Here is a 24,018-nt window from a genome sequence, read left to right on the forward strand (position 1 = left end):
CCCATTAAAGTCCCCACTCTCCCCATACCCCCCCCCCACTATAGCTACCCACTATAGCTACCCACTATAAACCCCCATGCAAGCAGACTCCCCCCATTAAAGCAGACCTCCCTCCACTCTCCTCATACCCCCCCAATTAAAGTCCCCACTCTCTCCCAATACCCCCCCACTATAACCCCCTTCCCCTCCCCATTAAAGCAGACCACCCCTCCATCATAACCCCACCCCCTCAATTAAAGCCCCCCCACCCATTTCCCCCCCTATTCCCCATTCCCCCCATCATTCCCATTCCTATCTCCCCCATCATTCCCATTCCTATCTCCCCCCATTCCCACCCCCCCATCATTCCCATCCCCCTCATCCCCATATTCCCATCCCCCACATTCCCACCCCCCCATTCCCATCCCCCCTATTCCTACCCCACCCCCATATTCCCATTCCCCCCCTCCCCTATTCCCCCCCTCCCCTATTCCCCCCCTCCCCTATTCCCCCCCTCCCCTATTCCCCCCCTCCCCTATTCCCCCCCTCCCCTATTCCCCCCCCTCCCCTATTCCCCCCCCCTCCCCTATTACCCCCCCCTCCTATTCCCCCCCCCCCCTCCTATTCCCCCCCCTCAATGTCGGGAGCCACGACCGCCCCGACTTACAGCGGGGCTTGGGTCGGCCCGTTGCGGACATTTCACCGTCCGGCGCAGCCTGGAACATGGCAACGACAACAGCCTGACCGCAGGAGAAGACGGCAGGGGAAGAGAAAAAGACATTCTGGCCTTCCATCACAGTGAGGAGGGGACTGGAGGAGACTCACTGTGATGGATGTTTCTTTTTGGGGGGTTTTGTGTTGGTTGGGGTTGTGTAATTTGCTTATTTTATTGCTCTTATTGTTGGACTGTGGGTGACGAAATTTCGTCCAAAAAACTTGTTTTTTGGATGACAAATAAAGATATCTTGAATCTTGAATCTTGAATCTTGAATCCCCCGCCAGCCCTCGAGCCCGGGCCCGTGTTCCCGCGTTGGCGGTGACGCGCTCGGTCCGCCCGCTCTACCTTCCCCGGCCGCTGCGGCGCTCGTCCCCGGCCCGGCCCGGCCCGTCCCACCCGACCCATACCGCCGCCCGGACTGTCCCGGCCCGGACTATACCGTACCGCTCGCCACCCGCCCCCCGCCCCGGTCCCGCTCCCGCTCCCGCCCGGACTGTCCGCCCGCTCCGCCTCTCCCGCCGCCGCCGCCGCCGCCATGAACACGGCGCTGTCGCGAGCCAACTCGCTGTTCGCCTTCTCGCTGAGCGTGATGGCGGCGCTCACCCTCGGCTGCTTCCTCACCACCGCCTTCAAACAGCGCAGCGTCCCCGTCCGCGTCCACATCTCCAAAGTCGTGCTGTGAGTCCGCGCGCCCGGGGACGGGGGGGGGGAGGGGGAGGGGGGGTCACTGGGGACAGGAGGGGGGTTACTGGGGCAGAAGGGGGGTTACTGGAGACGGTTACTGGGGGGGGAGAGTGGGTTGCTGGGGACGGGGGGGATGGGGGAGTGTTGTGGATGCGGGGGGGGGGGGGGGTGTGGGGGGGTTTCATGGAGGGGAGAGGGTTACTGAGGGTGGGGTAGAGTGGGTTACTGGGGACAGGAGTGGGTTACTGGGGACAGGAGGGGGTTACTGGGGACAGGGGGGGGTTACTGGGGACAGGAGGGGGTTACTGGGGGAGTGTGTTGTGGAAGTGGGGGTGTGGAGGGGTTTCATGGCGGGGGGAGGTGGAGGTGGAGGTGGAGGCCGGTGTGTACCACGGAAGCAGGGTGGGTGGGTGGGTGGGTTAAGGTGTCTACAGCTGTATGTTGGTGAGCCCGGGGTTGGGGATGAACGGTGCGCCCGCCCGCCCGCCCGCCAGTCGGGGGGGGGGGGGGGGTTTGGATTCATTGTGTTCTCGGAGCCACGCTTTCTCTTTCCCCTGAAGGATCCTTCACTTCTTCTCATCGCCCTCATGCCTCGTGTTTTTCCTCCCCAATGCCCTGTTCTGCTTGTTCTTTGTGTGTCTCACTGTCTGCCTCTCGCACCGTCTGTGTTGCCTCGTGTACCACGGGCTCGAACACTTTCACAGCCCTTTGTTTGGTGTTTTTGCCGGGATTTTTATCCCTGGAGTTCATTTTGATGTGGTCTGACATATTTGCTTGAAGGGGACGTGTACTTTTTTTTACCGACGCGTTGTATATGTCGAATAGATTTGGCTGAGAAAAACAAGTGTATAATTAAAGATTGGAGTTCCACACATTAATCAAGTTGATACCAGGGGCTTGAAAACTGCGTTAAAAGTTTGTTTGCCTTCCATATGGCAGCGCTGCTGACTTTGTAACTGGAGTGCTGCCCTTTACTGTAGCTGCTCAACACCGAAAAACTAGACATCCTCTCATTCTGTGTGGTAGATATTAACCAGAATTGCACTTTATTCGCTATTGTTTTCCGTAGTTGCAGGTTAAAAGATGAGAGGTTTCATTTCCGTTGTGGTCGCTGCGAATCCGTGTGGTCCACGTACGCACAAAACAGGCAGCAACGCTGCAGCTACTGCTTGACCCTCATGGAGGTTACTGCGTGCTTTGGATGAAGATGAGTAGCGGTGATCCGCTCTGCCCGATAGTCCTCTTTAATTTGGTTGACTTTAAGAAAAGAAAAGGCATAACTGCATTGATACAGAGTGCCATAAATTCGCACATCTAAATGCCTGCGTACCATGCCACTCAAGATGATTTTGTTGTTTATTTTTAATGGTTAGTCAAGCCTCGTCTGTGGTTTAGTTTATTATTGTAACACGTACCAAAAACTGACTCTGAAAGCTTCTTTAGATATGTAAAAAGGAAAAGACTAGTGAAGACAAATGTAGGTCCCTTTCAATCAGACAGGTGAATTTTTAATGGGGAAACAAGGAAGTGGCAAACGAGTACTATGTGTCTTCCTTATAATAATAATAAATTTTATTTGTCATATGTAGGTTGGCACAGGGTCAATGGTACAATGAAATGTATTTGACAAGACAACAGGTCACCTCAGCAGTAATAGTCCAAGGATAAATAAGATAAAAAATTACATTAGTAAGGTAAAAAGACAATATTGAAAATAGGTAAAAAAGACAATATTAAAAATAATCTACATATATGATTTGAAACGTGTTTGAGTTCAGAAGCCTGATGGTAGAAACTGTTCTTAAGTCTGGTGGTACGTGCAGCCATACTCCTGTATCGTCTGCCTGACGGTAACAAGGAGAACAGCCTGCGTGCTGGGTGGCTGTGGTACTTGATGATGCTGCGTGCCTTCCGCAGGCACCGCCGGTAGAAAATGTCCAGAATGGCCGGGAGACAGTTGCCAGTGATGTGCTGTGCCGTCTTCACCACTCTCTGTAGTGATTTGTGGCTGTGGGCAGAACAGTTCCCGTACCAGACTAATGCAGCCTGTCAGCAGGCTCTCGATGGTGCATCTGTAGAAGTTTGTGAGGATGCTGGCGTTCATGCCAAACTTCCTCAGTCTTCTCAGGAAAAAGAGCCGCTGGTGGGCCTTCTTTGTTATTGTGTCCATGTGCAGTGTCCAGGAAAGGTCCTCAGTGATGTGCACACCGAGGAACTTAAAGCAGCTGACCCTTTCAACCTCGGCATCACCAATGTGGATGGGGAGGTGTCCACTCCCCAGAAATACTAGGGGACTGAGGATCTCGTGGGAGGGAGGAACTGAAGGGAACCCACATTAGGAAATGGTGTTAGGTAAACTGTTGGGACTGAAGGCAGATAAATCCCCAGGGCCCGATGGTCTGCATCGCAGAGTACTCAAGGAGGTGGCTCTCGAATTCGTGGATGCATTGGTGATCAATTTGCAATGTTCTCTTGACTCTGGATCATTTCCTGTGGACTGGAGGGTAGACAATGTAACTCCACTTTTTATGAAAGGAGGGAGAAAAAAAAAACGGGGAATGATAGTCCAGTTAGCCTTACATCGGTAGTGGGGAAGATGCTGGAGTCGATTATTAAAGATGTCATAGCAGCGCATTTGGAAAGCAGTGACAGGATCGGTCAAAGTCAGCATGGATTTATGATGGGGAAATCATGCTTGACTAATCTCAAATGTTTTGAGGATGTAACACGTAGAACGTATCAGGGAGAGCCGGTGGATGTGGTGTATCTGGATTTTCAAAAAGTCTTTGACAAGGTCCCACACAAGAGATTAGTGTGCAAAATTAGAGCACATGGTATTGGGGGTAGGATATTGACATGGATAGAGAACTGGTTGTCAGACAGGAAACAAAGAGTAGGAATTAATGGGTCCTTTTCAGAATGGCAGGCAGTGACTAGTGGGGTGCCGCAAGGCTCTGCTGGGACCCCAGTTATTTACAATATATATTAACGATTTAGATGAGGAAATTAAACGTGACATCTCTAAGTTTGCGAATGACACAAAGCTGGATGGCATTGTGAGCTGTGATGAGGATGCTGTGAGGCTGCAGGGTGACTTGGACAGGTTGTGTGAGTGGGCAGAAGCATGGCAGATGCAGTATAATGTGGATAAATGTGAGGTTATCCACCTTGGTGGCAAGAACAGGAAGGCAGATTATTATCTGAATGGTGTCAGATAAGGAGATGGGGAGGTGCAACGAGACCTGGGTGTGCTTGTACATCAGTCACTGAAAGTAAGCATGCAGGTACAGCAGGCAGTGAAGAAAGCTAATGACATGTTGGCCATCATTGCGAGAGGATTTGAGTTTAGGAGCAAGGAGGTCCTACTGCAGTTGTACAGGGCCCTAGTGAGATCGCACTTGGAGTATTGTGTGCAATTTTGGTCTCCTAATTTGAGGAAGGACATTATTGCTATTGAGGGAGTGTCGTGTATGTTCACCAGGTTAATTCCTGGGATGGCAGGACTGACATATGATGAAAGAATGGGTCGATTGTGCTTGTGTTCACTGGAATTTAGAAGGATGAGAGGGGATCTTATCGAAGCATGTAATATTCTTAAAGGATTACATAGAAAACAGATGCACGAAAAATGTTCCCGATGTTGGAGTCCAGAACCAGGGGTCACAGTTTAAAAATAAAGAGGCCATTTAGGACTGAGATGAGGAAAACCGTTTTCACCCAGAGAGTTGTGAGTCTGGAATTCTCTGCCACAGAAGGCAGTGGATGTTTTCAAGAGAGAGTTAGATTTAGCTCTTAGAGCTAAAGAAACCGAGGGATATGGGGAAAAAGCAGGAACGGGGTACTGATTTTAGATGATCAGCCATGATCATATTGAATGGCGGTGCTGGCTGGAAGGGCCGAATGGCCTATTTTTTCTATGTTTCTATGTACCGAGATACAATGAAAAGCTTTGTTTTGCCTAATATTCAGGCAAATCATACCTCACATCAGGGAATACAAAAAAGAAAATAATCAGAATCCAGAATATAGCGTTATCTCATTAAATGACGCACTTTTAAAACTAAAACAGGAAACCTAATGTTCTTTGTCATGGTTGTTACCTTCTAATTCAGCAAACAGAACTTGTCAGTCTGTCACAGTGAGTTACCTAAAAACCCTGCATGGAGATTTGAAGAATGCTGAAGTTATTTGAGAATATGAACATCTGTTCACTTGTTAAAATTCATTTCAGAAGGTTCATAAGTCATAGTAGTAAAATTAGGCCATTTGGCTCATCGAGTCTACTCTGCCATTCAATCATGGCTGATCTATCTTTCCCTTTCAACCCGTTCTCCTGCCATCTCCCCATAACCCCATACACCCTGAACAGGGTTGGGCAGTCAAAGATTTTGATGGTGTCCATTTTGAACATGGCCCATGCCTACTGATGCCTTTGTGAACAATATGTTGACTGATTGGTCACTACGTTAGTCTATAGCCTATAAACCTTTTAAGATCTTAGGCATTAATTTCTCTGTTTGATTGAGTGGTATAGCATTGGAACAGGGCCTTTGGCCCATCATGTCCACACTGACCATCCATCACCCATTCACAGTAGTTCTATGTTACTCCACTTTCTCACCCACCCCCTACACACAAGGGGTACTTTACAGAGGCCAGTTAACGTGCAAATCTGCAGTCTCTTGCATGTGGGAGGAAACTGGAGCACCAGGGGAGATCCCACGCGGTCACAGGGAAACGTGCAAACTCCCCACAGTCACCATCTGAGGTCAAGATTGAACCCGGATCTCTGGCGCTGTGAGGCAGCAGCTCTACCCACTGTGCCCTTGTGCCACCTAAAATAACAACTTTTATTGTTACCCTTACCCCTGATCTGTTTTCACTCTAAAGTACAGTTTATCATTTCATTTGCATTCAGATTTGCTTGCATGTCTTCTCAGTTGTTTGATCCTCCTGTGATTTACATCTCATTTTCACAGAAGGGACCTAGTAATTTGAATATCAGTTGCTCTGTATACAGTTTAATCCGTCTCAGCCCTCTCCTCGGCTAAGGTTCTTGACGTGTCCTCAGCATCTCACATTTTCACTTTATCTTTCCTTACAAGTATATTGTACTTCACCTGTGCTCGTGCCCGAGTCCTTTCTCACCTCTTCAGGGATCCTTCTACAGCAAATTCCTTCTGTTCCTCAATACTCCCCATGGTTCAACCATTTACTTGAGATGGGGAAGACAATCAGACCCTTTTAGAGGGTCTGAATAGAGTGCATAGCTTTTAGATGAGAGTGGTAAAGTTAAAAGATGTGTAGAGCGTTGCCTGGGGTGATGGTGGAGGCAGATATATAAGTGGTGCTTTTTAGATAGGCACATGGATATGCTGGGAATGGAGGGATATGGATCACGTGCAGTCAGAGGGTATAGTTTAACTTGACACCATGTTCGGCACAGGCATTGTCGGAAGAAGGGTCTGTTCCTGTGCTGTTCTGTTCTGAATGTCCTCTTGTTCTTCCTGTGTCTGAAGATAGTACAGAGCCATGCTAATTTTGGAAAAGCCAGTCTGACACATCTATCGAGATCTGGATATTTGTGCTAAATTCAGTACTCAAACATTTCGGAAGATAGGTGTGCCTTATTTGGAAGAAGGGCTCTATTCCTTGGAGCACAGGAAGCTGAGGGGTGATCTTAGAGAGGTGTTTAAAATCATGAGGGCTGGTTTTCCAAAGCAGCATGAATTGTGGATGGAGTCAATGGTAGGAAATCTGATCTGTGTGTTGGACTGGGCTACATCTACAATTCTCTGCATTTTCTTGTGGTCTTGGGTACACCAAAAAGCAAGCTGTATGTTTTCTATGGTGCATCTGTAGAAGTTTCAGAGATGCTGAATTTCCCAAGTCTACTCAGAAACGAGAGGCTTTGTTGTGTCTTCTTGCCCGTCACTTCAGTGTGGTTGGTCTACAACGTTTCAGTATTAGCCTGTTCACTGCCAAGTTTTTTTCACTCTTGGCCATGACCCGAGTATAGAAACATAGAAAATAGGTGCAGGAGGAGGCCATTTGGCCCTTTGAGCCAACACCGCCATTCATTGTGATCATGGCTGATCATCTACAACCAGTAACCTGTGCCTGCCTTCACCCCATATCCCTTGATTCCTCTAGCCCCGAGAGCTCTATCTAACTCTTTAAAATTCATCCAGTGAATTGGCCTCCACTGCCTTCTGTGGCAGAGAATTCCACAAATTCACAACTCTCTGGGTGAAAAAGTTACTTCTCACCTCAAGTTTTAAATGGCCTCCCCTTTATTCTTAGACTGTGTCCCCTGGTTCTGGACTTCCCCAACATTGGGAACATTTTTCCTGCATCTAGCTTGTCCAGTCATTTTATAATTTTATACATCTCTATAAGATCCCCTCTCATCCTTCTAAACTCCAGTGAATACAAGCCTAGTCTTTCCAATCTTTCCTCATACGACAGTCCCTTCATCCCAGGGATTCGGCCCTTCGAACCAGCACCGCCATTCAATGTGATCATGGCTGATCATTCACAATCAGTACCCCGTTCCTGCCCTCTCCCCTCTCCCCATACCCCCTGACTCCACTATCTTTAAGAGCTCTATCTAGCTCTCTCTTGAAAGCTTCCAGAGAATTGGCCTCCACTGCCTTCTGAGGCAGAGAATTCCACGGATTTACAACTCAGACTGAAAAAGTTTTTCCACATCTCCGTTCTAAATGGCCTACCCCTTATTCTTAAACTGTGGCCCCTGGTTCTGGACTCCCCCAACATTAGGAACATGTTTCCTGCCTTTAATGTGTCCAATCCCTTAATAATCTTATATGTTTCAATAAGATCCACTCTCATCCTTCTAAATTCCAGCGTATACAAGCCTAGTCGCTCCAGTCTTTCAACATATGATAGTTCCGCCATTCCGGGAATTAACCTAGTGAACCTACGCTGCACGCCCTCAATAGCAAGAATATTCTTCCTCAAATTTGGAGACCAAAACTGCACACAGTACTCCAGGTGCGGTCTCACTAGGGCCCTGTACAACTGCAGAAGGACCTCTTTGCTTCTATACTCAACTCCTCTTGTCATAAAGGCCAACATGCCATTAGCTTTCTGCACTGCCTGCTGTACCTGCATGCTAACTTTAAGTGACCGGTGAACAAGGACACCCAGATCTCTTTGTACTTCCCATTTCGTAACTTGACACCATTCAAATAATAATCTGCCTTCCTGTTCTTTCCTCCAAAGTGGATAACCTCACATTTATCCATATTAAACTGCATCTGCCATGCATCTGCCCACTCACACAACCTGTCCAAGTCAATCTGCATCCTCATAGCATCCTCCTCACAGTTTACACCCACCCAGCTTTGTGTCATCTGCAAATTTGCTAATGTTACTTTTAACCCCTTCATCCAAGTCATTAATGTACAATGCAGCGCGGAAACAGGCCCTTCGGTCCAACTTGCCCAAACCGGCCAACAAGTCCCACCTGCCTGCATTTGGTTCATATCGCTCCAAATCTGTCCTTGCTATATACCTGTCCAACTGTTTCTTAAACGTTCGGATGGTCCCTGCCTCAACTACCTTCTCTGGCAGCTCATCCCATATACCCACCACCCTCTGTGTGGAAATAATTACCCCTCAGATCCCTATTAAATCTTTTCCCCTTCACTTTAAGCCTATGTTCTCTGGTCCTTGATTCATCTACTTTCGGTAGATGCACAGAGTCTCTTGCCCAATCTATTCCTCTCAGGATTTTATGCACCTCACTGGAAAATTGGATCCAAAATTGGCTTGATAACAGGCGATGGTGATGACGGAGGATTGTTTGTGTGGTTGGAAGCCCGTGGCCTGTGGTGTGCTGGAGAGTACAGTGTATGTTATATATGTTATATATGTTATATGTGTTATAATGTGTTATATACATTACCAATCCAAATGTAAATAAAGGAGTTATGGGTTTTTTAAGATAGCAGATTTAGTTTATTATTGTTACTTCTACTGAGGTACAGTGAAAAGCTTTTGTTGACGTGCTATCTAATCAGAGAAATGACTTTACATGATTACAAACCAGCCGTACACAGATAAAGGGTACAACATTCCGTGCAAAGGACTTAAAAGCTGCCCGGGGATGTCTTGAGTTACAGCGTTGATATAGAAGGTACCACAAAATGCTGGAGTTGCTCAGCGGGTCAGGCAACATCTCTGGAGACAAGGAATGGATGACGTTTCAGGTCGAGACCCTTCTTCAGACCCATTCCTTCTCTCCGGAGATGCTGCCTGAGCCGCTGAGTTACTCCAGCATTTTGTGTCTTACCTTCGATTTAAGCCAGCATCTGCAGTTTTTCTACACAGCTTTGATATTGATCAGTTGGGTAATGAGCAGAGCAATAGCAAAAGCAATTTAATCATGATCAATGTGAGCTGGTGCATGTTGAGAGGACTGATGAGGTGAGGATTCACGCATTCAGTGGTGGGACCCTTCACTGGCTGGGGAACTGTACAAAGTTAGGAGATGTGTAGAGGTTTAGTTGGTGAGAACATTTTCCCAATTGCACAGGTTGCTCTGACCAGGGAGTTTGTTTTAAGCGAGGACACAGGAGATTTTGAGGGGAATCTGAAGAAGATATTTTGTACACAGGGTTGTTCGAATCTGAAAGGCACAACCTGGGGTTGGAGGAATGATTGGGGGGTGGGGGGGGGGGGAGAAGCAGTGTGGTGCAGATAGATGCTGATACATCATTTAAGAAGCATCTGGATGAGCACTTGAATTACATGGCACAGAAGACTGCAGAGCAAATGCTAGACAATAGACAATAGGTGCAGGAGGAGGCCATTCGGCCCTTCGAGCGAAGGCAGCACCGCCATTCAATGTGATCATGGCTGATCATTCTCAATCAGTACCCCGTTCCTGCCTTCTCCCCAACCCCCTGACTCCGCTATCCTTAAGAGCTCTATCTAGCTCTCTCTTGAATGCATTCAGAGAATTGGCCTCCACTGCCTTCTGAGGCAGAGCATTCCACAGATTTACAACTCTCTGACTGAAAATGCTTTTCCTCATCTCCATTCTAAATGGCCTACCCCTTATTCTTAAACTGTGGCCCCTGGTTCTGGACTCCCCCAACATTGGGAACATGTTTGCTGTCTCTAACATGTCCAACCCCTTAATAATCTTATAATCAATGGTATTTATGTGGCGGCTTACATGATGGGCCTGTTACTTTGTTCCATGGCTCCGTGTATGACATTGACTTGTATTGCTTTTGTTTAGTTTAGGGTAGAGATACTGTGCAGAAACAGGCCCTTTGGCCCACAGTGTCTATGGAAACCAGCGATCCCCGTACACTAGCACTATCCTACACACAATAGACAATAGACAATAGACAATAGACAATAGACAATAGGTGCAGGAGTAGGCCATTCAGCCCTTCGAGCCAGCACCGCCATTCAATGCGATCATGGCTGATCACTATCAATCAGTACCCCGTTCCTGCCTTCTCCCCATACCCCCTCACTCCGCTATCCTTAAGAGCTCTATCCAGCTCTCTCTTGAAAGCATCCAACGAACTGGCCTCCACTGCCTTCTGAGGCAGAGAATTCCACACCTTCACCACCCTCTGACTGAAAAAGTTCTTCCTCATCTCCGTTCTAAATGGCCTACCCCTTATTCTCAAACTGTGGCCCCTTGTTCTGGACTCCCCCAACATTGGGAACATGTTATCTGCCTCTAATGTGTCCAATCCCCTAATTATCTTATATGTTTCAATAAGATCCCCCCTCATCCTTCTAAATTCCAGTGTATACAAGCCCAATCGCTCCAGCCTTTCAACATACGACAGTCCCGCCATTCCGGGAATTAATCTAGTGAACCTACGCTGCACGCCCTCCATAGCAAGAATATCCTTCCTCAAATTTGGAGACCAAAACTGCACACAGTACTCCAGGTGCGGTCTCACCAGGGCCCGGTACAACTGTAGAAGGACCTCTTTGCTCCTATACTCAACTCCTCTTGTTACGAAGGCCAACATTCCATTGGCTTTCTTCACTGCCTGCTGAACCTGCATGCTTCCTTTCATTGACTGATGCACTAGGACACCCAGATCTCGTTGAACTCCCCCTCCTCCTAACTTGACACCATTCAGATAATAATCTGCCTTTCTATTCTTACTTCCAAAGTGAATAACCTCACACTTATCTACATTAAACTGCATCTGCCATGTATCCGCCCACTCACACAACCTGTCCAGGTCACCCTGCAGCCTTATTGCATCTTCCTCACAATTCACACTACCCCCCAACTTAGTATCATCTGCAAATTTGCTAATGGTACTTTTAATCCCTTCGTCTAAGTCATTAATGTATATCGTAAATAGCTGGGGTCCCAGCACCGAACCTTGCGGTACCCCACTGGTCACTGCCTGCCATTCCGAAAGGGACCCATTTATCCCCACTCTTTGCTTTCTGTCTGTTAACCAATTTTCTATCCATGTCAGTACCCTACCCCCAATACCATGTGCCCTAATTTTGCCCACTAATCTCCTATGTGGGACCTTGTCGAAGGCTTTCTGAAAGTCGAGGTACACCACATCCACTGACTCTCCCTTGTCAATTTTCCTAGTTACATCCTCAAAAAATTCCAGTAGATTTGTCAAGCATGATTTCCCCTTCGTAAATCCATGCTGACTCGGAACGATCCCGTTACTGCTATCCAAATGCTCAGCAATTTCGTCTTTTATAATTGACTCCAGCATTTTCCCCACCACTGATGTCAGACTAACTGGTCTATAATTACCCGTTTTCTCTCTCCCTCCTTTCTTAAAAAGTGGGATAACATTTGCTATTCTCCAATCCACAGGAACTGATCCTGAATCTATAGAACATTGAAAAATGATCTCCAATGCTTCCACTATTTCTAGAGCCACCTCCTTAAGTACTCTGGGATGCAGACCATCAGGCCCTGGGGATTTATCAGCCTTCAGTCCCATCAGTCTACCCAAAACCATTTCCTGCCTAATGTGGATTTCCTTCAGTTCCTCCATCACCCTAGGTTCTCCAGCCCCTAGAACATTTGGGAGATTGTGTGTATCTTCCTCAGTGAAGACAGATCCAAAGTAACGGTTTAACTCGTCTGCCATTTCTTTGTTCCCCATAATAAATTCCCCTGCTTCTGTCTTCAAGGGACCCACATTTGCCTTGACTATTTTTTTCCTCTTCACGTACCTAAAAAAACTTTTGCTATCCTCCTTTATATTATTGGCTAGTTTACCCTCGTACCTCATCTTTTCTCCTCGTATTGCCTTTTTAGTTAACTTTTGTTGCTCTTTAAAAGAGTCCCAATCCTCTGTCTTCCCACTCTTCTTTGCTATGTTATACTTCCTCTCCTTAATTTTTATGCTGTCCCTGACTTCCCTTGTCAGCCACAGGTGTCTCTTACTCCCCTTAGAGTCTTTCCACCTCTTTGGAATAAATTGATCCTGCAACCTCTGCATTATTCCCAGGAATACCTGCCATTGCTGTTCTACCGTCTTCCCTGCTAGGGCCTCCTTCCAATCAATTTTGGCCAGCTCCCGCCTCATGCCTCTGTAATCCCCTTTGCTATACTGCAATACCGACACTTCCGATTTTCCCTTCTGCCTTTCCATTTGCAGAGTAAAACTTATCATGTTGTGATCACTGCCTCCTAATGGCTCTTTTACCTCTAGTCCCCTTACCAGATCAGGATCATTACACAACACTAAATCCAGAATTGCCTTCTCCCTGGTAGGCTCCAGTACAAGCTGTTCTAAGAATCCATCTCGAAGGCACTCTACAAACTCTCTTTCCTGGGGTCCATTTCCAACCTGATTTTCCCAGTCTACCTGCATGTTGAAATCTCCCATAACCACCGTAGCATTACATTTTTGACACGCCAATTTTATCTCCTGATTTAACTTGCACCCTAAGTCGAGGCTACTGTTTGGGGGCCTATAGATAACTCCCATTAGGGTCTTTTTACCCTTACAATTTCTCATTTCTATCCATACTGATTCAACATCTCCTGATTCTATGTCACCCCTTGCAAGGGAATGAATATCATTCCTTACCATCAGAGCAACCCCACCCCCTCTGCCCACCTGTCTGTCTTTTCTATACGTTGTGTACCCCTGAATATTCAGTTCCCAGCCCTGGTCCTCTTGTAGCCATGTCTCAGTGATCCCTACAACATCATACTTGCCCATGACTAACTGAGCCTCAAGCTCATCCACTTTATTTTTTATACTACGCGCATTTAAGTACAACACTTTAACTTCTGTATTTACCTCCCCTCTCACATCGTTCACAATTGGCCCTGCCCTTAATTTCTTTTCCGCTCTGGAACTTCTGTTCCCATTCTTCCTAGAGTCTTTTGCAATATCTCCTGTATTCCCTTTTACCTCATCTTCATATTCACAATTTGTTAACCCCTCCCCCCCACTACTTAGTTTAAAGCCACAGGTGTCACACTAGCAAACCTGCCTGCCAGAATGTTTGTCCCCCTGCTGTTAAGATGCAACCCGTCCCTTTTGTACAAGTCACCCCTAGCCCAGAAGAGATCCCAGTGGTCCAGAAATCTAAATCCCTGCTCTCTGCACCAGTCCCTCAGCCATAAATTCATACCCTCTATCTCTCTGTTCCTGGCCTCACCAGCACGAGGTACCGGTAGCAGTCCAGAGATAACCACCTTCGACGTCCTACTTCTCAGCGTTTTTCCCAACTCTCTAAACTCCCGCTGTAGCACCTCCTTCCTCTTCCGCCCGACGTCATTCGTGCCCACGTGCACAACGACTTCAGGTTGATCGCCTTCCCTCGCTAGGATTTTCTGAAGCCGGTCTGTGATGTGTTGAACCCTGGCACCAGGGAGGCAACAGACCATCCTCAAGTCCCTCCTGCTGCCACAGAATCTTCTATCCGTCCCTCGGACTATGGAGTCACCGACCACTACGGCTCTTCCAGACTTCGGTCTCCCCTGTCGTGTATCCTTGCCAACAGGTCCGCCACTCGGACTGGAAACGTCTTCTGCCCCGACAGTTCCCAAGAGGGTATACCTATTTGCAATAGGCACAGCCACCGGGGTCTCCTGTAGTCCACGTCCACTCCCCCCGGAAACAGTCTCCCACCTTCGCTCGACCTGGACCCTTGGCGTGACAGCCTCACAATAGGTCCTGTCGAGGAAACTCTCGCATTCCCGGATGGCCCTGAGGTCATCCAACTGCCTCTCCAACTCCACCACACGTCCCTTCAGGAGCTGCACCTGGACACAGTTCTTGCAGGTGTAGCTCCCAGAAGCTCCCGCGACGTCCCTGTCTTCCCACATCCTGCAGGAAACACACCGCACCAACTTTTCCGCCATCACCTTGTGCCTATAACCAGCTCTGGCTTAAAACAATGGTATCCTCCTCACCTCAGCCTCCTTGCCGAAGACTCGCAGCCAAAGACTCGCACTTTTCTCACTGGGCACTTCCCTCACTGGGCTGCACCTGAACAGGGCTGCACCCTTTTGTGAGCCTTGCTTATATCACCAATTTAAATTGCCTGATTGTCCAATTTACCTGACTTCTCACTTAAACTGCCTGTTGAACTGTGATTAGCACTTACTTTACTGCTCAGCCAACGGGCGTCCTTGCTCTGCTCCCGGACTTTTCAAACTGACTACTACTTCCTTTTGGCGCTCTTTTTAAACTGCCTGTTGAACTGTGATTAGCACTTACTTTACTGCTCAGCCAACGGGCGTCCTTGCTCTGCTCCCGGACTTTTCAAACTGACTACTACTTCCTTTTGGCGCTCTTTTTAAACTGCCTGTTGAACTGTGATTAGCACTTACTTTACTGCTCAGCCAACGGGCGTCCTTGCTCTGCTCCCGGACTTTTCAAACTGACTACTACTTCCTTTTGGCGCTCTTTTTAAACTGCCTGTTGAACTGTGATTAGCACTTACTTTACTGCTCAGCCAACGGGCGTCCTTGCTCTGCTCCCGGACTTTTCAAACTGACTACTACTTCCTTTTGGCGCTCTTTTCTTTGGCACACTAGGGACAATTTACAATTTTCACTGAAGACAATTAACCTACAAACCTGCACGTCTTTGGAGTGTAGGAGGAAACCGGAGCATCCAGGGAGAAAACACGCGTTCACAGGGAGAACGTACAAACTCCATGCAGACAAGCAACCGTAGTCAGAATTATAAGATTGAGAGAGATCCAGTCAAACTCCTTACAGTGGTACAGGTGGATGGGCATGCATTTATTATTGTCATGTGTACTGTGATACAGTGGAAACGTTTACATGCTAGACCACCAAATCATACTATACCACAGGACAATCAAGTCGTAGACAATCACAACAGGTGATGCAAAGGAACAAATAAGCAGAGTGCAGAATATAGTCTATAGATGTTATAGTGTTACAGCTCTAAAGAAAGTGCAGATTTAAAAAAGTGTGAGGGCTTTCCACGAGGTAGGTTGGAGGGTCAGGGACCATATCCTAGCTTATGGGAGGACCGTTCAGTGGTCTTGACAACGGAGGAAGAAGTTTTCCTGAACCTGGTGTTTCAGGCTTTCAAACGTTTGTATCTTTTGCCCGACAGGATGACGGGTGTAAATGGTCCTTGATGATGTTTGCTTCCTCGAGGGAGAGTGGTGGAGATGGAATTGATTGTGGTGAGGGGGGGGATAGATGTGTAGTTAACGGAGAAACCTGGAGGGATTACCATACCAGGGATATTAAAGTGATTCGTGTAGGAGGGAACTGTAGATACTGGTTTACACCAACGATAGACAAAATGTTGGAGTAACTTAGCAGAACAGGCAGCTTCTGTTACAGTTAGATATAGGGCTAACGGAATCAAGGGATATGGGGAGAAAGCAGGAACGGGGTACTGATTCTGGATGATCAGCCATGATCGTATTGAATGGCGGTGCTGGCTCGAAGTGCCGAATGGCCATCTCCTGCACCTATTTTCTATGTTTCTGTGGATAGAAGGAATGGGTGACATTTTGGGTCAAGACACTTCTTCAATCTGTCTACGGGTGCTGTCTGTATGGAGTTTGTCGTTCTCCCTGTGAGCATGTGGGTTTTCTCCGGGTGCTCCGGTTTCCTCCCACACTCCAAAGATGTGCAGGTTTGTAGGTTAATTGGGTTTGGTAAGTTGTTTAAAAAATAATTATCCCTGGTGTGTAGGATAGTGTTAATGTGAGGGTATTCGCTGGGCCAGTTTCCGCTTAGTATCTCTAACATCTAAGGTCTAAATCAGAAAGCTTTATAATAATAATAATAATAATAATAATAAACATTTATTTTATATAGCGCTTTTCCAAATGCTCAAAGACGCTTTACAAAACAGTCATGACATAAAAACAAACAGACGAACTGTCCTGACGGAGAAGCGGCGAACAAATAGTGCCAGCGTCCTCTCACGTCAGGGTCCGGCAGTAGACAATAAAGAACACAAGACACACAATTACAATTTTAACACAAACAGCCATCACAGTGATTGCTCCAGGCACACCCTCACTGTGATGGAAGGCAAAGAAAAGTCTTTAGTTGTACTCAGTGTAAAGATCTATAAAAGAATGTAGATGTGGTTCAGCGAGGGATGGAGATACACATCTGTGTCCTGGTGCTTCCAAGGAATAAAAAGGCATTTAATTTAGGACTTAATGAAGCTTGCACCGAGCTGCCAGTGGAGTAGGTAATTTGGGAAATGGAATTGGCACAATAATTTTAGTTTAGTTTAGAGATGCAGCACGGAAACAGGCCCTTTCGGCCCACCGGGGCAGCGCTGACCAGCGATCCCCGCACATTAACACTATCATATACCCACTAGGGTTAATTTTTACAGGTCACACATAGGTCACGGGGAGAACGTACAAACTCCGTACATACAGTCGGGATGGAACCCGGGTCTCCGGCGCTGCATTCGCTGTAAGGCAGCAACTCTACCGCTGCTAACCGTGCCGACCTGTTGAGATAGGAAATTTTATGGCACTGATCTTTGAGCTGTCCTGTCTGTGTTAGTCAGAATAGAGCTCTGCTGCCTAATGTGTCCCAGTGCTTGGCGTGTTGGTGTTATAGACTCATTAGGCATGGAAACAGGCCCTTCAGCCCAACTCGACCATGCTGACCAAGAGGCCCCATCTAAGCTAGTCCCATTTGCCGGCAGGTGGTTACAGAAAGATTCAAGAAACGGAGCTATAGGAGAGGTTGGGCAGGCAGCCTTGGGGCACAGGAGGGTGAGGGGCAATCTTACACTGGTGTACAAAATCATGAGAGGAAAAGATCGGGTAAATGCACAGAGTAGGGGAATCGAGGACTAGAGTTTTAGTTTAGAGATACAGCGCGGAAACAGGCACTTCGGCCCATCGGGTCCGCGCCGACCAGCAATCCCCGCACACTAACACTATCCTACACACACAAGGGACAATTTTTACATTTACCAAGCCAATTAACCTACAAATCTGTACATCATTGGACAATAGACAATAGTTGCAGGAGTAGGCCATTCGGCCCTTCGAGCCAGCACCGCCATTCAATGTGATCATGGCTGATCATTCTCAATCAGTACCCCGTTCCTGCCTTCTCCCCATACCCCCTGACTCCGCTATCCTTAAGAGCTCTATCTAGCTCTCTCTTGAATTGATTGGAGTGTGGGAAGAAACCGAAGATCTTGGAGAAAACCCACGCAGGTCACGGGGAGAATGTACAAACTCCGTACAGACAGACCCGTAGTCAGGATGGAACCCGGGTCTCCGGCGCTGCATTCGCTGTAAGGCAGCAACTCCACCGCTGCGCCACCATGACCTAACACCATGACCTAGCGGAGTCAGGGGGTATGGGGAGAAAGCAGGAACGGGGTACTGATTGAGAATGATCAGCCATGATCACATTGAATGGTGGTGCTGGCTCGAAGGGCCGAATGGCCTACTCCTGCACCTATTGTCTATTGTCTAACATAGGTTTAAGGTGAGGGGGGAAAGATTTAATAGGAAACTGAGGAGTAACGTTTTTATACAAAGGGTGGTGGGTGTATGAAACGAGTTGCCGGAAGAGGTAGTTGAGGCAGGTACCATTGCAAGTTTAAGAAACAATTAGACAGGTACATGGATAGGACAGGTTTAGAGGGATGTGGGCCAAATGCTGGCAGGTGGGACTAGTGTCAATGGGTCATGGTGGTCGGTATGGGCAAGTTGGGTTGAAGGGCCTGGTTCCATGCTGGCTCTGAGAGGCAGGAACGGATTATTCGGCCCCTTCGACATTTGGCGCCTCTGTCTCTGCCAACCAAGGCAGGAAGGGCTTGTTATCCTCCCCCACCATGTGGGAATGGAGTGTGCTTTGTCGGAAAATGGTTCCAATCCCCTTGAACCAATGGGGACATTGGCGTATCAATGTTAATCTGCGTCATACATGTCAGTGTAGACATAAAATCTGGAGTAACTCAGTGGGTCAGGCAGCATCTGGAGAACGTGGATCGGTGACATTTCACAGAGTGCTGGAGTAACTCAGTGGGTCAGGCAGCATCTGTGGAGAACATGGATAGGTGACGTTTCACAGAGTGCTGGAGTAACTCAGCGGGTCAGGCAGCATCTGTGGAGAACATGGATAGGTGACGTTTCACAGAGTGCTGGAGTAACTCAGCGGGTCAGGCAGCATCTGTGGAGAACATGGATAGGTGACGTTTCACAAAGTGCTGGAGTAACTCAGCGGGTCAGGCAGCATCTGTGGAGAACATGGATAGGTGACGTTTCACAAAGTGCTGGAGTAACTCAGCGGGTCTAGCAGCATCTCTGGGGAGAAGGAATGGGTGGCGTTTCGGGTCGAGACCCTTCTTCAGACTTCAGTGTAGTCTCAGTGCAACTTTACCTGAGACCTGAGGGGGAAACTGCAGCTTTCTGCTGCCAGCCAAGAATTCAACACAGAGGACAGGCACCAAATATACCAAAAAAACAAAAGATGCACCTATCTAATGCAAAATACCACACGGGACAGGTTTACCGTGAGAGGGAGAAAGTTTAAAGAGGATGTGCCGAGTAAGTCATTCATCCAGGAAATGGTGGGGACTTGGAACTCGTTGGTAGGGGATGTGGTGGAGGCAGGTGTGGCGGCAACGTTTGAGAAGTATTTGGACAGGGTTCATGCAGAGGCTGGTGGGTATAAGGGGCTTTTGGAGGAGGTAGATGAGGCAGGGATGACAGCAACATTTAAAAGGCACTTGGACAGGTACATGAATATATAATAATAATAATTGTTTTAATTTGTCATATGTAGGTTGGCACAGGGTCAACGGTACAATGAAATGTATTTGACAAGACAACGGGTCACCTCAGCAGTAATATTCCAAGGATAAATAAGATTTTTAAAATTACATTAAGGTAAAAAGACAATATTAAAAATAGGCTAAAAGACAATATTAAAAATAATCAACATATATGATGTGAAATGTGTTTATGAGTTCAGAAGCCTGATTGTAGAAACTGTTCTTAAGTCTGGTGGTACGCGCAGCCATACTCCTGTATCGTCTGCCTGACGGTAACAAGGAGAACAGCCTGCGTGCTGGGTGGCTGTGGTCCTTGATGATGCTGCGTGCCTTCAGCAGGCACTGCCGGTAGAAAATGCCCTGAATGGTCGGGAGACAGTTGCCAGTGATGTGCTGTGCCGTCTTCACCACTCTGTAGTGATTTGTAGCTGTGGGCAGAACAGTTCCCGTACCAGACTAGTGCAGCCCGTCAGCAGGCTCTCGATGGTGCATCTGTGGAAGTTTGTGAGGATGCTGGCGTTCATGCCAAACCTCCTCAGTCTTCTCAGGAAAAAGAGCCGCTGGTTCGCCTTCGTTGTTATTGTGTCCGTGTGCAGTGTCCAGGAAAGGTCCTCAGTGATGTGCACAACGAGGAACTTAAAGCTGCTGACCCTTTCAACCTCAGCATGACCGATGTGGATGGGGAGGTGTCCACTTCCCCGCTGTCTCCTGTAGTCCACGATCATCTCTTTAGTTTTGCTGACATTGAGAGAGAGAGAAAGGTTCAGAGGGATGTGGGCCAAATGGGACTAGCCTAGATGCAGTGCTTTGGTCACCATGAACTATTTGAGTCATTGGGTCTGTTTTTGGCTATGACGTGAATAGCCAGGGTACAGAGGGATATGGATCATGTACAGGCAGGACTGGCATCTTGTCCAAACAGACATTGTGGGTCGAAATGCCCCAAACCCTTACCGTCTCAGGTTGTATGTATGTATACAGAAACATAGAAAATAGGTGCAGGAGGCCATTCGGCCCTTTGAGCCAGCACTGCCATTCAATATGATCATGGCTGATCATCCAACATCAGTACCTCGTTCCTGCCTTCTCCCCACATCCCTGATTCCCTTAGCCCCAAGAGCTAAATCCAACTCTCTCTTGAAAACATCCAGTGAATTGGCCTCCACTGCCTTCTGTGGCAGAGATTTCCACGGATTCACAACTCCCTGGTTGGCATATTGGCACAGCTGGTAGAACTACTGCCTCACAATTGCCCAGCTCCTGGTTCGATCAACACCTCAGCTGCTGTATGTGTGGAGTTTGCATGTTCTCACTGTGACCACATGGGTTTTCTCCAGGTGCTCCGGTTTCCTCCCACTTCCCAATAATGCACAAACATGTAGGCTAATTAGCCTCTGTAATTTGCCCCTGTGTGCAGAGAGTGGATGAGACAGTGGGATAACATAGAAACCGTGCAAACTGGTGATGGATGGTAGGCGTGGACTTGGTGGGCCAAAGGGCCTGTTTCCACGTTGTATATTTCAAATATATCTCCTGTAAGGGATCTTTGTATTTACTGTATCTAGGCCTCTCATGTTGCATATTGTGCTGTTTTTGTATACAAAAGGTTCCAGTATACTTATCAATTACAAATCAACCATTCTTGTCCATAAATATACCCCCTCAGCTGTTTTCAGTTTGTGACCAATCAACTAATTTAACAAACTATTAGCCAAAAAGTATAAAATCAACATCAATTCTAAAAATGTGAAAGTTGAGCTGTTAACGTTTTAGAGGCTGGTGTCATCTAAACACGTGCCATCATTGCGTACAACTCCGTTGTCTCCCCTTGGCCTCCCCGTTTTAAAAAGGCCAATCCTTTCTCATCCAATTGTTTATTTATGGCTACAAATTTGTCGTTCTGATTGCAAATCTCTTTTGCACTCTCCAGCTCATTCCCTGCAGTGATGTGACGTGCAGAACTCGAACTGTGGCCGGGCGAGAACAGAATTGAAACGTGCACAATTCCTAATAGGCCTTATCTGGGAGATGCAGAGTTTGATTACCTTTTTCGGGAGGAAAACAGGAGTCATTGTTCAAAATAAATAGTTTGCCGTTGAGTCAGAGATGAGAGATTGCTTCACCCGCAGAGTGGTAAATGTTTAGAGTTCTCGACAAGAGGCTGCAGCAGCGGGAACACATTTTTTGCTCGGAGGGTAGTCCGTATCTGGAACGAGCTGCCAGAGGAAGCTGTACAAGCACGTATACTATTACGACCTTTAAAAGGCATTTGGGCACAAATATGGATAGGAAGGATTTAGTGGGATATGTGTTTATATCCTTTAGTGTATATATTATACAGTACGTGTGTAGGAAGGAACTGCAGATGCTGGTTTAAACCAGATAGCACAAAGCTGGAGCAACTCAGCATCTCTGGAGAGAAGGAATATCATTCTAAGAGGGATGTTGGAGATATCCCTCCAAAATATATATTTCAGCTTGTAAATGGGATACCAACTTAGTTGGCATGGACGAGGTGGGCCGAAGGGCCTGTTTCCGTGCTGTACAGCTCTATGACTAAGATCACTTGGTATATTCAAGGTGGGGGTCGATATATTTTAATGAGGGATTTTACAAAGGATCCATTTATAAGGGTATTGAGGGAAGTGATCTGCATGGCACAGTAGGCCGGGCTTGATGGGTCGAATGGCCTTTCCGGTGGAAAGTGAGTTGAGACGGCACAGGAAGGTGCCAAGGCGATCGGCCAGCTGTGGTCTGATTGCGTTTCTGTGGCCCTGACCCGCCTGCTCTGCTCTTGGTTCTTGCATTTTTCCATAACCACCTAATTGATGCACCCTAAATACAGACAGAAAATACCGGAAACACTCAGCAGGTTGGGCAGTATCTGTGGAAGGAGAAGCGGAGTTAAGGTGTTGGGTTGAAAACCCTTCACCGCAGCTGGGAAATGAGACAGTATCAATAGCTTGTTGAAGTTTCTCAAATTGGCACAGCTTGGAAATAGGCTTTTAAGCCCAGGCCGACTGTCGATCGCACCAGTTCCATGTTATCCCACTTTTACACCACTGCCTACACACTAGGGGCAATTTACAGACAGCCAGTTAACCTACAAACCCGGAGGAAACCGGACCACCACTGTGCAGTCACAGGAAGAACGTGCAAACTCCACACAGACAGTACCCGAGGTCAAGATTGATGTGATGGTGTGAGGCAACGGCTCTACCAGCTACGTCACTGTGCCGCTGTAAGTGCAACACGTTACGAATGTCGGAAAAAAACTGCAGATGCTGGTTTAAATCGAAGGGAGACACAAAATGCTGGAGTAACTCAGCGGGTCAGGCAGCATCTGTGGAGAACATGGATAGGTGACGTTTCACAGAGTGCTGGAGTAATTCAGCGGGTCAGGCAGCATCTGTGGAGAACATGGATAGGTGACGTTTCACAGAGTGCTGGAGTAACTCAGCGGGTCTGGCAGCATCTGTGGAGAACATGGATAGGTGATGTTTCAGAGTGCTGGAGTAACTCAGCGGGTCAGGCAGCATCTCGGGAGAGAGGGAATGGGTGACGTTTCAGGTTGAGACCCATCTTCATTCTGAAGAAGGGTCTCGACCCGAAACGTCATCCATTCCTTCTCTCCTGAGATGCTGCCTGACCCGCTGAGTTGCTCCAGCATTTGTGCCAACCTTCGAACAACACGTTATATTGTCCTCGTGGGATTTCTTTGTTCCATCCAGTGTCCCATCTCCAGAGTCCAGTTCCCTCAGGGTATTCACCACATTCAGCTCGATCACTCACTGGTCTTGCTGTTGAAGCAGGAGGTGCCTCAGTGTGCCTTTGTGTTCTCTTCTTTGCGTAGCCTGTTCGCTAGGTCATCTGAAAATACCAACCAGGTTTGCTGTGGGGCGTGAGCTGACCAGCTTTTATTTAAAGTCTGCAGCTGTTTGCTAATGCTGTTCCGATTCCAACTCCGAGTGGTTCAAAGTCTTATGAGCAAGTGGAAAAAATGGGAATGTATTTTGGAAAACTCATCGGACGGTGATAGAGGGAGGTGGCATGGCTCAAGGTACGTGGTACTACTTGCGTAACCTAGCTGCTGCATGACACCAGCCGGCTTACAGATCACTGTGGGCTTCCACACGTAGTGGAGATAGCAGGACTTTAGCGTGGGTGGCCATGAAGTAGAGAACATTTATCAAGGTATCTTTTATATCAACCCTGTGAGAGAACGCAACTCTCGGCGGCACGGTGGCACAGCGGTAGAGTTCCTGCCTCACAGCGCCAGAGACCCAGGTTCCATCCTGACCACGGGTGCTGTCTGTACAGAGTTTGTGGGCTTTCTCCGGGTGCACCGGTTTCCTCCCACACTCCAAAGAC

At 47.6% G+C, this 24,018-nt stretch overlaps 1 protein-coding gene across 1 annotated transcript in view; it reads left to right on the forward strand.

Annotated features, from left to right (window-relative positions):
* Positions 1 to 1,125: 1,125 nt before the first annotated feature.
* spcs3 (signal peptidase complex subunit 3) overlaps positions 1,126 to 24,018 on the forward strand; it is a 38,639-nt gene continuing 15,746 nt past the window's right edge. The window contains exon 1 of the mRNA XM_078397079.1: positions 1,126 to 1,375. Within this exon, the coding sequence (XP_078253205.1) occupies positions 1,233 to 1,375 (143 nt within the window). The 5' untranslated portion in view covers positions 1,126 to 1,232. The remainder of the gene's footprint in view (positions 1,376 to 24,018) is intronic.

The sequence above is a fragment of the Rhinoraja longicauda genome, chromosome 3 (assembly GCF_053455715.1).
Source record: "Rhinoraja longicauda isolate Sanriku21f chromosome 3, sRhiLon1.1, whole genome shotgun sequence".
Taxonomy (NCBI): Eukaryota; Metazoa; Chordata; class Chondrichthyes; order Rajiformes; family Arhynchobatidae; genus Rhinoraja; species Rhinoraja longicauda.